Raw genomic sequence first — 16,241 nt, 5'->3', positions numbered from 1 at the left:
GACATTACAGCTGCTGTGAGTCACGACATTACAGTGACATTACAGCTACTGTGAGAGTCACGACATTACAGTGACATTACAGCCGCTTTGAGAGTCACGACATTACAGTGACATTGCAGCTGCTGTGAGAGTCATGACATTACAGTGACATTACAGCCGCTGTGAGTGTTCAGCATTACAGTAACATTACAGCTGCTGTGAGAGTCACGACATTACAGTGACATTACAGCCCCTGTGAGAGTCACGACATTACAGTGACATTACAGCCGCTGTGAGAGTCACGACATTACAGTGACATTGCAGCTGCTGTGAGAGTCACGACATTAAAGTGACATTACAGCTGCTGTGAGAGTCACGACATTGCAGCTGCTGTGAGAGTCACGACATTACAGTGACATTACAGCCGCTGTGAGAGTCACGACATCACAGTGACATTGCAGCCGCTGTGAGAGTCACAACATTACAGTGACATTACAGTCGCTGCGAGAGTCACGACATTACAGTGACATTACAGCCCCTGTGAGAGTCACGACATAACAGTGACATTACAGCTGCTGTGAGAGTCACGACATTACAGTGACATTACAGCCGCTGTGAGAGTCACGACATTACAGTGACATTACAGCCCCTGTGAGTGTTCAGCATTACAGTGACATTACAGCCGCTGTGAGAGTCACAACATTACAGTGACATTGCAGCCCCTGTGAGAGTCACGATATTACAGTGACATTACAGCCCCTGTGAGTGTCACGACATTACAGTGACATTGCAGCTGTTGTGAGTGTCACGACATTACAGTGAAATTACAGCCACTGTGAGTGTTACGACATTACAGTGACATTACAGCCGCTGTGAGAGTCACGACATTACAGTGACATTGCAGCTGCTGTGAGAGTCACGACATTACAGTGACATTACAGCTGCTGTGAGAGTCACGACATTGCAGCTGCTGTGAGAGTCACGACATTACAGTGACATTACAGCCGCTGTGAGAGTCACGACATCACAGTGACATTGCAGCCGCTGTGAGAGTCACAACATTACAGTGACATTACAGTCGCTGCGAGAGTCACGACATTACAGTGACATTACAGCCCCTGTGAGAGTCACGACATAACAGTGACATTACAGCTGCTGTGAGAGTCACGACATTACAGTGACATTACAGCCGCTGTGAGAGTCACGACATTACAGTGACATTACAGCCCCTGTGAGTGTTCAGCATTACAGTGACATTACAGCCGCTGTGAGAGTCACAACATTACAGTGACATTGCAGCCCCTGTGAGAGTCACGATATTACAGTGACATTACAGCCCCTGTGAGTGTCACGACATTACAGTGACATTGCAGCTGTTGTGAGTGTCACGACATTACAGTGAAATTACAGCCACTGTGAGTGTTACGACATTACAGTGACATTACAGCCCCTGTGAGTGTTACGACATTACAGTGACATTACAGCCCCTGTGAGAGTCACGACATTACAGTGACATTACAGCTGCTGTGAGTGTCACAACATTACAGGGACATTGCAGCTGTTGTGAGGGTCACAACATTACAGTGACATTACAGCTGTTGTGAGTGTCATGACATTTCAGTGACATTACAGCCACTGTGAGTGTCACGACTTTACAGTGACATTGCAGCTGTTGTGAGTGTCACGACATTACAGTGAAATTACAGCCACTGTGAGAGTCACGACATTACAGTGTCATTACAGCTACTGTGAGAGTCACAACATTACAGTGACATTGCAGCTGTTGTGAGAGTCACGACATTGCAGCTGCTGTGAGAGTCATGACAATACAGTGACATTACAGCTGCTGTGAGAGTCACGACATTGCAGCTGCTGTGAGAGTCACGACATTACAGTGACATTATAGCTGCTGTCAGTGTCACGACAATACCCATGAACTGTCACATAAGTCATCATGTATTTTCTCCTACATTGATACTGCTTGATGTATATCCCAGGCTGCTCACTGTGTGTCCTAGAATCGTGTTAGCCTTGTAATCACAACTGATGCAACTATTCAAGGTGAAGGATCTTATTTTCTGCACAATGAAACCTTGTTAGTCCACTTCCCAAAAGATGATTGTTTCTGTGGATGTATCCATATATACAAAGGGATTAGTACCTCTGATAAGTTTATCCAGACAGTTTAACTGGAAACAGTATTATCCAGATTTTTAAGGTTTTTAATGTACACCCAGCCAAACCCACAGATAGACCAGTCAATACAGGGTAAGGAAAGGTGTGTTCAGCACTGTCTGCTCAACACTGTCTCTTCTGTCTGTTCAGTACTGTCTGTTCAGCACTGTCTGTTCAGCACTGTCGGTTCAGTACTGCCTGTTCAACACTGATCAGCACTGTCTGTTCAGTACTGCATGTTCAACACTGTCTGTTCAGTACTGCCCGTTCAACACTGTCTGTTCAGGACTGTCTGTCCAACACACTCTGTTAAGTACTGCCTGTTCAACACTGTCTGTTCAGTACTGCCCGTTCAACACTGTCTGTTCAGGACTGTCTGTCCAACACACTCTGTTAAGTACTGCCTGTTCAACACTGTCTGTTTAGGACTGTCTGTTCAACACTGTCTGTTCAGCACTCTCTGTTCAGTACTGCCTGTTCAACACTGTTCAGGACTGTCTGTTCAACACCCTCTGTTCAACACTGTCTGTTTAGTACTGTCTGTTCAACACTGTATTCAGTACTCTCTGTTCAGCACTGTCTGTTAATGGTTGTTCTATAGCCTGCCAGCTCACGACTACAGAAAGCCTCATGTCATAGATATCTTACTGATATGTTACCATGCTTATGTGTACAGTACAGACGACATCTTTAGATTTTATAATGGTGCTTCTAGTTATTTGTTGATTTAATCGTTACTTTTGTTTATGAATAAAATAATGGCGCTTTTAGTTATTTTGTTGATACTTTTTGCAGTCATTTTAGGTATATAACAATAATCACATGAACTGTGGCTGTCCAGACAACTTTTGACAGTTCCATGAAATACAGCTAGCTTTGCTACGTGTTGTGTTCAACAAGTGATATGTATGTGTTTGAACTTACTTTGAAAGACGTCAATGGTTTGTGCAAAATTGTTGTTTTATCTCACCAACACATCACGAACATAACAGGCATCATAAACGTCAGACGTCACAAATGTCACATCACATGCGTCTCAAACGAAACAGGCATCTCAAACATCACAGGCATCATAAACGTCAGACGTCACTAATGTCACAGCATCACGTGCGTTTCAGACGGAACAGGCATCTCAAACATCACAGGCATCATAAACGTCAGACGTCGCAAATGTCACAGCATCACGTGCGTTTCAGACGGAACAGGCATCTCAAACATCACAGGCATCATAAACGTCAGACGTCGCAAATGTCACAGCATCACGTGCGTCTCAGACGGAACAGGCATCTTAAACATCACAGGCATCACGAATGTCACAGAACCACGTGCGTCTCAAACGGAACAGCCATCTCAAACATCACAGGCATCATAAACGTCAGACGTCACTAATGTCACAGCATCACGTGCGTTTCAGACGGAACAGGCATCTCAAACATCACAGGCATCACAAATGTCACAGCATCACGTGCGTCTCAGACGGAACAGGCATCTCAAACATCACAGGCATCACAAATGTCAAAGAACCACGTGCATCGCAAACGGAACAGGCATCTCAAACATCACAGGCATCACAAACGTCACAAATGTCACAGCATCACGTGCGTTTCAGACGGAACAGGCATCTCAAACATCAAACTTCACTAATGTCACAGCATCACGTGCGTTTCAGACGGAACAGGCATCTCAAACATCACAGGCATCATGAACGTCAGACGTCACTAATGTCACAGCATCACGTGCGTCTCAAACAGAACAGGCATCACAAACGTCAAATGTCACAGCATCACATGCGTCTCAGACGGAACAGGCATCTCAAACATCACAGGCATCATAGACGTCAAACTTCACAAATGTCACAGCATCACGTGCGTCTCAGACGGAACAGGCATCTCAAACATCACAGGCATCACATACGTCAAATGTCACAGCACCACGTGCGTCTCAAACGGAACAGGCATCTCAAACATCAAACTTCACTAATGTCACAGCATCACGTGCGTCTCAGACGGAACAGGCATCTCAAACATCACAGGCATCACATACGTCAAATGTCACAGCACCACGTGCGTCTCAAACGGAACAGGCATCTCAAACATCAAACTTCACTAATGTCACAGCATCACGTGCGTCTCAGACGGAACAGGCATCTCAAACATCACAGGCATCATAGACGTCAGGCGTCACAAATGTCACAGGATCACGTGCGTCTCCGACGGAACAGGCATCTCAAAACATAAACGTCATAAATGTCACAGCATCACGTGCGCCTCTAACGGAACAGGCATCACAAACGTCAAACTTCACAAATGTCACAGCATCACGTGCGTCTCAAACGGAACAGGCATCACAAACGGCAGACGTCACAAATGTCACAGCATCATGTGCGTCACAAACGGAACAGGCATCTCAAACGTCACACACAATACAAGCGTCACAGACAACACAAGTATCACATACAACACGAGCATCACAGACAACACAAGGATCGCAGACAACACAAGCATCGCAGACAACACAAATATCACAAACAACATAAGCATCACAGACAACACACACGTCACAGATAACACGTGGAACAGCAGGAACAGCTTCACTGCTGCATATAACAACATTCACTCACTCGTAAAGATCCGGGGTAGAATAGGTCTTCAGCAACCCATACTTGCCGTAAAAGGCGACTATGCTTGTCGTAAAAGACGACTAACGGGATCGGGTGGTCAGGCTGGCTGACTTGGTTGATGCTTGTCATCGTATCCAATTGCGTGGATCGACGCTCATGGTTTCAATCACTGGATTGTCTGGTCCAGACTCGATTTTTTACAGACCGATATCATATAGCTGGAATAGTGCTGAGTGCGGCGTTAACAACAAACCAACACTCTGGGCAGGGTGTTGTGCTGGTCGTGTATTGTCTTCAGTCAGACACGCTGCCAGACAAATGAAAGAAAATATTCCCTGAAAACAATGCCAGGAACGCTGATTATCAGTTAGTATGACCCTTGAGTCTCGGGTAAACAAAGCCGAGTATCCGGCAGATCAGCAATTAGCGAGTATCTACAGATCCACCCGTACCTGTGACGTCATGCTTTTGTAGCTTTGCACCCTAAGTGACACGTGACATGTTGGCAGTCTCCCCCTCACCGTCTCCGCTACCCCCGCTACGCCCACCCCCGAAAAATCCTCCCCCGCTACACGGACCCTCGCCTCAGCCGCTCCAACTACACCATGTCCCCGACATATCCTGTACCCGCTATACCCTGTCTCCGCTACAACTAAGCCCGCTACACCTTGTCCCCGCTACACCCACTCCCTGTCACACCCGCCCCCACTACACCCTGTCTTCAAACACCCTGCCCCCGCTACACGTACACCCCCACCACCCCCCCCCCCCCCCCCCCCCGTTATATCCGCCCCCAGTACACCTTGCCCCCGCCACATCCTGTCTCCTAACACCCTGTCCCCGCCACATCCGCCCCCACTACACCTTGCCCCCGCTACATCCTGTCTCCTAACACCCTGTCCCCCGCCACATCCGCCCCCACTACACCTTGTCCCCGCTACATCCAGTCTCCTAACACCCTGTCCCCGCCACATCCGTCCCCACTACACCTTACCCCGCCACATCCTGTCTCCTAACACCCTGTCCCCGCCACATCCGCCCCCACTACACCTTGTCCCCGCTACATCCTGTCTCCTAATACCCTGTCCCCGCCACATCCGCCCCCACTACACCTTGTCCCCGCTACACCCTCTCCCCATCACACCCGCCCCCACTACAGCATGTCTCCAAACGCCCCCGCTACACGTACCCCCGTTACATCCGCCCCCACTACGCCTTGTCCCCGCTACATACTGTCTTCCAACACCCTACACGTACCCCCGCTACACTCTGTGTCCGCTACACCTATCCCCGCTACACCTACCCCCGCTACACTCTGTCCCCGCTACACCTACCCCTGCTATCCCTGACCAGCCACACGCGTACATGCTACACACCCTCTATATCTCGCCCATGCTACCCCTACGCCCAGCCATTCGGGCGCAACATTAGCCTGATCTATGCAGGGAGCCGAAAGTGATGTGATGCGGCTTAAATCGCTCTGGATGGATAATCCCTTCTGATTGCCGCCGCATTGTTAATCCCCAAAATCTCGCCATAATCCCCGAGTTGGCCTTTGTGGGGGTCAGTGAAGTGTAGATGATATCAGGATTACCAAATCTATATCCTATGTACCTCTCAAATGCAAGGGAGCAACAGCCGAGCAGTCTGTAGCGATTAGTGTTCCACGGCGCGGTGGAGGTGTTCACGGGCCATCGACTTCAACAACCAGGACAATGTTACCATATTCAACCCCTCAGTTACATTGAAACACTTACAGAATGCTGACTTTCTCGTTTAGAATATATCGGACGTAACTGACCAGTTTAAGGAAACAAGAGTTACTTCATCACAGACGCATGAAGTTAATCCCACGTTAATCCCAAAGCTTCGCGGTTTAGTCAAATGAGATTTCTGAGACCAACGGACGCGGACGCCACATACGAAGACTGTATTTGGAAACCCGAGTCATCTGCCACTTTGTCGTCTGCTTGTTCCAGTAGAGGAGGACGAGATCCAGGACCTGATCCAGCGCGAGATCCAACACGCGAAGGCTCAGATGACAACGCTGTATTGTTCCAAAGGCGTGTGAAACAAACCCACACAGACGCAAGGAACTGAACACTGCTGTAGTAGCGTGCTGAGTTGCCTAGGTAACCGTTCCCTCAGATGATCCAGAAATAATTTGAAAACACAGCAGGAATACACAAAAGTTTTCTTCCTGTGACGGACAGCAATCAAATCACAGCTTAAACGGGTATGTATTTGGTTTTTATCTGTTCACAGTTCACTTTTGTTGTAACAGCTGACCCAATGCACACAATCCGCTACAAATTCGTCGCAAATAATCCATACTTGTCGCCATGGGTGATCCCACGAGAAGTTGGGGCCTTTCCATGTGAGGTGTCGGTAGCGCGGCCAAAATTTAAAGCTGATAGTGTTGGAAACTTTCTCTGCTACAGGTAGGTTGTAGATGGCGTAGACTGTGTGTGTCGACGTAGAGTGAGTGTGGTTACGCTGTCACTTTTGTGTGTTGCCACAGTGTAGATATGGTGACGTCGTCACTTTTGTGTGTTGCCGCAGTGTAGGTGTGATGACGTCGTCACCTTTGTTTGTTGCCACAGTGTAGGTAAAGTGACGTCTTCACTTTTGTGTGTTGCCGTAGTGTAGGTATGGTGACGTCGTTACTTTTGTGTGTTGCCGTAGTGTAGGTGTAGTGACGTCGTCACTTTTGTGTGATGCCGTATGTGTGTTGTGTGTTACGCTGTCACCGTAGTGTGTGTGTGGTGCCGCCGTCACATTGTATGTCTTCGTAAAGGAGATGTGACGACGTCACGTTGACGTAGTGTAGGTGTGTTACTTTGAGTGTCGCGTTAAATTCCCATTTTCACTGACTACAACTCAAAGGCCGCTTCACTGAATTCATCTCACTAAAATCTGTCATATCGCTGTTCCAGACTGTCACACGATTAGGTCAGGGAACATCGGCTACACCGACTCCACCACCACCTCTTCCATCTCCTGCAACAATGGCGTTCAGCTTGAGCCTCCAAACAATCCTGGACAGCAACATTCGGCACATCTACAGTGGCAAACCGATGAACATGGCGTACCGTCACTCCAAGGAGTACCCGAACATGGACCAGCTCAGGCAACAGAAGGACAACCAGTACCTCAAGGACTACGTCCTCCGGGTATCCGAGTATAGGGCGGACTACCACTGCCTCGTGCCTCGTGCCCCGGCCTTTCGTATCCTTTCCCGCCACGAAGTTGACGACATTGTTGAACGGCTTCATCAACCAAGGTCAAGAAAAGAGGACAAGGACGACCAGAATCCACAAGGTCAAGGTGAGAAGCAGGTGAGCAAAGAAGAAATGGAAGCCATCACGGAACGTCTCTATGGCAACGTTACCAAGGCGACGACTGTGAGGGTGAACCAGACTCGAGAAGCGGGACACCCACCCCTCACAAGGATCGACGTATAGACGCGGACCCGACCCGACCTCGCACAACGATCCTCGCGTGACGTCGGGGTTTAGTACAGCGTCAAGATCAAAGCGTCACCTGTGATATGTGTTTGCCTGGTGTGTGACACAACGTTTGTGCAACCTGTTTGTGTTCTCTGCCACGCTTAAGCTGTCTAAGAAAGGTAGTTTTGTTTTAAACATATTTTATTCACCATAGTGCAACGGATTGGATACAAGAAAGGGAGTTCCGACAGCCGTAGCGTTTAGTGAAACGAGGCCCAGATCTTCAACTGTTATTCGCCAATGAATATATACGAGTGATCCCAACCTCCATATCGCCTGACCCTCGGTTGATTTCCTATGCCACTGACATAAATAACCATATCCGGGATGGGTCGTTATCGTGGCGGTCTTGCACGTTCACAGCCATATGCTGTCAGCCCCTGTAGTCGCTGTAGGTCGACTGTCAATCTATAGTACGTGATAACCTACGTGGAAACATTGATTTAATCGATTTTGTTGACTGTTTGTACTGCTGATTAAAGTTGAATGTTTATATATTGAACCAACTGAAATTTAGTTGCATGTATTACAACGGCGTGGTTAATGACCATCATCTTCGCCATCGTCGTCGTCATCGCCATCGGCTCGCCGTTTAGTCTTGCCACAGTATATATGCTGGGTCAGTGATTCCCGACCTGACACTTTGCGGCCTGATTGCGATGCACATAGCTCGCTTTGAGACTTGACCATCTCAAGACATCTTCCCGAGGCAAGAGAGTTAACTGACTATAAAAGTCCGGTTTCCACCCTTGCCGAACTAGGCTGGTATTATGGAGTTACATTTGGCTGGACTAACGAGTCTCTACATAGTCCAATCAAAATCGCGCAACGAAATCGAAATCCGGTCAGTAAACTGTCGTGTAGATTTCGGTCGATTGCAGGATTTGCAAAGCATGTACACCGCCAAATCGTTGTCAACAAATATTTTTCAAATCGTTTCATGTTTTTAATCAAGGTGCTCATGCAATGTGATGCACTTCGCGATGTAAGACCCGTTTTATCACACAATAGAACTTGATTATCGATCTGATCGTCTTGACCGGGCGCCGCCATTTTGTTTGATACAAATGCAAGTGATACGAGAGGTGGAATCTGATTGGTCCATAGGCGAGGCTCAGAAGGGACATGACTCGTAATAATCACTGGTGGCGCTACGGTCGAGCCCATGAATAACAACCTAGTTCGGCAAGGGTGGAAACTGGACTTTTAAAGTCAGTTAATTCCCTTGCTTCGGGAAGATGTCTCCAGATGTCTGAGTAGTCGGGGTACAGAAAACGTATTTTAGTGTAAGCATTGGACACATCAAAGTAAAGCTGGAACTAGTAAATCGGGTACTGGGGTCGGGTGGTTCCTGAGTAGGATCCGGATACTTACTGGACTACCCGGACCCGTGGTTAGTCACGTGATATATTGTTTAACGGCAAAAATTATCTAGAACTTCCATGATTACACTATAAGTGACTAATGTTCGCATTTCTTTCTGACTATGCACGTATTCCTTCTGACTTTATGTTTGAATAGAGGTAAAACTCCAGTCAACTTCAGTGTATGCATGACCAGATCCTTTTATACGAGTATCTAAATACATTTTACCACGGCTACGGTCAAACTATCCCCAATCGGACATTTGTACCTATTTCTCGAGACACACTGCAGGTACCCGGGTAGGGTCGGGTAATAGTGGGGTGGGTACCCGGGTAGTAAATTTGGAGACGTCCCAGCCCTACATCAAAGACCCCCACCCGGCCCGACATCTCAAAGACAGAGCCAAGTTTCAGGCTTGTTGAAGACGTTAAGAGACTGTGTCACGACATCGGTGTTCGATTTCCCACGTGGGTACATGTTGTCACGTGGGTACATTGTGTGACGCCCATGAAGCCATATGGAACATTGTGTCATGTATATGTTGCCATGTGGTACATCGGGTGACGTATATGATGCCATGTAGCACATTGTGTGACGTATATGATGCCATGTGGCACATTGTGTGACGTATATATATCCACGTGGTACATTGTGTGACGTATATGTTGCCATGTGGCACATTGTGTGATGTATATGTTGCAACGTGGTACATTGTGTGACGCATATGTTGCCATGTGGTACATTGTGTGACGTCCATGTTGCCACGTGGTATATAGTGTGACGCATATGTTGCCATGTTGTACATTGTGTGACGTATATGTTGCCTTGTGGCACATTAGGTGACGTTCATGTTGCCATGTGGTACATTGTGTGACGTCCATGTTGCCATGTGGTACATTGTGTGACGTCCATGTAGCCATGTGGCACATTGTGTCATATATATGTTTCCATTTGGCACATTGTGTGACGTATATGTTGCCATGTGGAACATTGTGTGACGTATATGTTGCCATGTGGTACATTGGGTGACGTATATGATGCCATGTGGTACATTGAGTGACGTATATGATGCCATGTGGCACATTGTGGTTACGTATATGTTGCCATGTGGTACATTGTGTGACGTATATGTTGCCATGTGGCACATTGTGTGATGTATATGTTGCAACGTGGTACATTGTGTGACGCATATGTTGCCATGTGGTACATTGTGTGACGTCCATGTTGCCATGTGGTATATTGTGTGACGTCCATGTTGCCACGTGGTATATAGTGTGACGCATATGTTGCCATGTTGTACATTGTGTGACGTATATGTTGCCATGTGGCACATTAGGTGACGTTCATGTTGCCATGTGGTACATTGTGTGACGTCCATGTTGCCATGTGGTACATTGTGTGACGTCCATGTAGCCATGTGGCACATTGTGTCATATATATGTTTCCATTTGGCACATTGTGTGACGTATATGTTGCCATGTGGAACATTGTGTGACGTATATGTTGCCATGTGGTACATTGGGTGACGTATATGTTGCCATGTGGTACATTGAGTGACGTATATGATGCCATGTGGCACATTGTGGTTACGTATATGTTGCCATGTGGTACATTGTGTGACGTATATGTTGCCATGTGGTACATTGTGTGACGTCCATGTAGCCATGTGGCACATTGTGTCATGTATATGTTGCCATTTGGCACATTGTGTGACGTATATGTTGCCACGTGGAACATTGTGTGACGTATATGTTGCCATGTGGTACATTGTGTGACGTCCATGATGCCATGTGGTACATTGTGTGACGCATATGTTGCCATGTGGTACATTGTGTGACGTCCATGTTGCCATGTGGTACATTGTGTGACGTATATATTTCCATGTGGCACATTGTGTTACGTATATGTGCGGTACATTGTGTGACGTATATATTTCCCTGTGGTACATTGTGTGACGTATATGTGTGCCACATTGTGTGATGTATATGTTGCCATGTGGTACATTGAGTGACGTCCATGTAGCCACATGGTATATTGTGTGACGTATATGTGTGGTACATTGTGTGACGTATATGTGTGGTACATTGTGTGACGTATATGTTGCCATGTGGTACATTGAGTGACGTCCATGTTGCCATGTGGTACATTGTGTGACGTATATGTGTGGTACATTGTGTGATGTATATGTTGCCATGTGGTACATTGAGTGACGTCCATGTAGCCACATGGTACATTGTGTGACGTATATGTGTGGTGTATTGTGTGACGTATATGTGTGGTACATTGTGTGACGTATATGTGTGCCACATTGTATGATGTATATGTTGCCATGTGGTACATTGAGTGACGTCCATGTAGCCACATGGTACATTGTGTGACGTATATGTCTGGTATATTGTGTGACGTATATGTGTGGTACATTGTGTGACGTATATGTGTGGTACATTGTGTGACGTATACGTGTGGTACATCGTGTCAGTATATATTTCCTGACAATGCTAGTTGAGCAACGGGCTTTTGTGTGATGTCACCCGGTTATGAAGGCTATCAAACCATAGCGAGACTTCATGGATTACATTAAACGTTTAACAACAGCCGACCCAGAGACCATATAATCTATCATATGGTCTCTGCCTGACCCAAGTCATTTACATAGACTGTTGCCCGGTGCGCTGAGCATTCCGACTCTCGTCGTTAATATAGCCTGTAGCTCAGTGCACTGTGCGTGCACGATTTCATATCTCCCCACGCACCTTCAAACTGCAGTATTAAGGCCGATGTAAGTTATGTATTTGATAGCCCTCTATCTGGACATATACATACAAGCCATGAGAGTAGGCGTGGTGAGCCGGGTCACCCTCCAACACTCCTTCCTGTCCCGAACCCCACATCAGTGAAAGTCACTCCCGAGCTTCTACCTCATAGTGTGCACCTCACTGAACCTGACTGCCCAGGGCCCCGTTCCACAAAGCGATCTTAGCGCAAAGACGATCTAACTCCCATACTTTTGACAAAGACTTACCACAATCGTAGTGCGGAGATCACAATGGGGAACGGGGCCCTGTGCAATATATTCCCAGTATCAGTCGATTGTTTACAGGACATGCACCACCAAGACTAGTCTATCATACAGACCCTGGAACAAATATATCCAATACAGCCCATGCAAGTCTATAATATTTGGGGGGGGGTCGTGAAGCCCAGTGGTTAAAGCGTTCGCTCGTCACGCCGAAGACCCGGGTTCGATTCCCGACATGGGTACAATGTGTGAAGCCCATTTCTGGTGTCCCCTGCCGTGAAATTGCTGGAATATTGCTGAAGCGGCGTAAAATCAAAGTCACTCACACTATAATATTTGGCCAGTCTAGATTTCTGCAGTATCTTAAAAAGAAGAAAGTCTCTGGGCTCCTTTTTTATTTTATTTCATAACTAAAATTTAACAACTGTTTTATCTGTAAAAAATGTTAGTCTACACCAAAGTTGTGACATTGCTGAATACGGCGTAATACAATATTCACACTCTCGCTGTTTCATATGCTTGGTAAGAGAATACCACCGGAACATGGATAATGTATATTAGTCTGGTGTATTGGACAATGGCGCCAGTCGGTCAAAAACTGACAGGCAAAAGAAAGTATACACTTGAAAATTATATCTGACCAAAGAATTACAAACGTTATCAAAACGCAAATAGGCTGAAAACAGTCACCGAAACACTGCAAACTTCAGTAAGGTCTAAAACTCAACTCTGATATCAAATACATCACCATCGAATAACCATTTCGTGTTTGTTTCATTTTTTGCCACTATCAAACATGGGTGTATACTTTCTTTTGACCGGTCGTTTTTCATTCGTCACCACTCGCCCCTTCCCGTAACCTCCAAGGAGACTCGTCCCCCTATCGATGATTGTTATCTGCGAAAATACGAAAAAAAACAATCAGAATGCGCGTATGACTTCAAGTACTTTGGTCAAAGAATCCATCAGGAATAATTTTTGATTTTACATATGTTTTGCATCTAAAAATATACCCTAGATACAGTTGAATAGATTCAACCAAACTGTATAAATACCATAGGTCCCGATGTGTTTAAATAGCATCTGGAATATATATGCATTGGGGAAATATACGTGAATCATTTCGCAACGAGTTGACAATTCTTTTAACTATGCCCGTTTGCGCTTAGACGGAGCCCAGTCGCAAAAATGGCCACGAGAGGGGCACGAGTCGCTATTCGGCTTCCCCGGCATAACAATCAGTGTGTCACGAATGGTCGTTTTTGTCGGAGGAAAGTTACCGAACCATTCAAATATCACTGTTTTCATGAAACCTATTCCGATCTCAAGACCTCGAGTCCATCTTTGAGCCAAGTGGTTCCTGAACTCACCGTCTTCCTAATGCTGTGGCTTATGCAGATACATCCTCGCACACAGGAATGTTGCTTCTAGCACCACATTTTATGACCTGAACAACCATTTTCTATGTTAACAAAAACATTTAATCACCGCTTCTATTACTTGAATGAACAAGACGACTACTTTGTTTCTTCCATCACTCGCGTTTTCTAGACACTACAACACTAAATGTAACAGTGAAGCGACCTAATTATGGTAATGAGGATGAATGTCGAAGCATTCATATTTCTAAGAATCAACATTAGTCGTTTTCGACCCAAGAGGATGTCTTTGCAGTTTAGGTAAACTAAATTAAGACATATGACAATATATATACATCCTCTTGGGTCATGAACTTGGAAGGTAAGCACGGTGTTGATACGTGTCTATATTTTTCACCGAGTCTCGGCCTCCAGGGGAGGTTTGACATCACTTGGAGTTTCTCAAACACATCACCTGATGGGAGCTCTAAAATATTCCACGTAGTATAGATGACCCACATGGGTCTTTCAAACACATCACCACATGGATCTCGCAAACATATCATCACATGATGCCTCTCAAACACATCATCACACAGTGTCTCTCAAACACATCACTAATCCACGTGTCTGCTTCTGTCTGTCTAAGACCCTACTTCCAAACGAGGGTTGACACCACGTGGGGCCATGTCTGGCACGACCCCCAATGCATGGAGATATATCCGTTCCCGGAAGAACATATGAAAAAATTCTTGTGAAAAACTATCAGCCATCTATTTACACTGTTGGCCGTCTACGATCACATTGACATTCCTTTAAATACACAACCCTAGGACGCCATCAATCCAGGAAACGAGCTGAACGTCATGGCCATATTGTGTTGCTGTATGTATGTACGTCCCGATACATACTGAACAAAACAATTTAGGGATCACGAATATTTTAGGGATATTTTTTTCATGAAATCGTGTGCTCAATCTTCGCTACCAAAACTATCCCCAAAAATATTCGTGATCCCGAGCTTTTGTTATTCAGTATATATCGTCTGTACGGTTGCCATGGACAGTGAAGATCACCTTTATGTAAAAGTCAGAATTCTAATTCAGTGGCAGATTTCTTCTCTTATTCAGAGTGGATCAGCACCGTTCCGACACGGTGGGACGGTGGGACTGAATAATGATTCTGCAGGGCACACAGCAACCTTCTCTCCCGGCCGGATTTGTCAAACGGTCATGCGCACTGCATGACCTTACTTTGTACTGACTCTCCGCATTCGGTGTTCGCATCATGATGCGTACCATGGAGGATTTAGTCGGCCTGTTCAGCCTCGTTATGATTGTCTCCATCTCTTCCGGCGACACCTTCTTCGCAGACGCCATTTCACACGTCACGCCGTGGCGGTTCTCGCGCCTGTTTGGCCTGGTCAGTCTCTCGACCATGTGATCCACTTCCGGTCCTTTGAGAGTTTTAAAGGCCGGAGCCCGGGGCAGCGAGATGTCATACTCTGGTAGATACTCCTCAAACGTCTGCCTGAACCTGCCCGGCGACCGCTTCTGTAGCTCGTCGATGCGGCGCGGCACGTCGATTCTGTTGTTTGCGAGCGGCGGGGGATGCTTTCTGAAGCTCGTGTTTGAAGGACGTCCACTGTATACATGGCGAATGTTCTTCTGTAGGATGTCCGTGAACGCCAGAGAATGCTGGGCCATTGTTTCACCCTTCCAACACACGGTGGGATCTCTCTCAAAGTTCTCTGTTTTAATTACAACGTACACTGTGCCCACGAAGAAAGAAAACCTTTGGTCCTCTTACACACAACGTCCGTTCTGAGTACACGCTGGGAAAATTATGGACGGCGGCGAGAGGACGACTCTAAGACGACAACGTTGTCGGTATTGAGAGGCTCTGTCAAGTGCCCTCCAGGAAACATCCACGTAGTGCTGTCGTTACTGTAGGCTTGGGGGCGCGACGTCACGTGAACCGACCGTTGTTATGACAACGCGTACAAAACTACCCCCGCGAAGCGCCGTCGTGACCCTGTCAGATTAATAAATAATTATATCACACGTCGCGACGAGCAATGACGGCACCGAGCAGTTTCAGCAGTTTAATCAAACACTCCCGACATGATGGATTTTGAACCACCGACTCCGAGAAACCTCAACTGTATTCATGCTTATCATATCAAGCCATGATGCATGATTTGTTCTCGCTATATC

General features: G+C 46.5%; 1 protein-coding gene across 1 annotated transcript; it reads left to right on the top strand.

Annotated features, from left to right (window-relative positions):
• The first annotated feature begins 7,782 nt into the window (after positions 1–7,782).
• On the top strand, positions 7,783–8,238 carry LOC139458858 (uncharacterized). The gene has a single exon (XM_071240289.1). It carries the CDS (start codon positions 7,783–7,785, stop codon positions 8,236–8,238), a length of 456 nt encoding a protein of 151 aa, XP_071096390.1.
• The last annotated feature ends 8,003 nt before the right edge of the window (positions 8,239–16,241 follow it).

Source organism: Haliotis cracherodii, unplaced genomic scaffold (genome assembly GCF_022045235.1).
Source record: "Haliotis cracherodii isolate W230 unplaced genomic scaffold, xgHalCrac1.p SCAF_13, whole genome shotgun sequence".
Classification (NCBI taxonomy): domain Eukaryota; kingdom Metazoa; phylum Mollusca; class Gastropoda; order Lepetellida; family Haliotidae; genus Haliotis; species Haliotis cracherodii.
The sequence above is the reverse complement of the archived record's forward strand: the minus strand, read 5'-3'. Positions and strand labels throughout refer to the sequence as shown.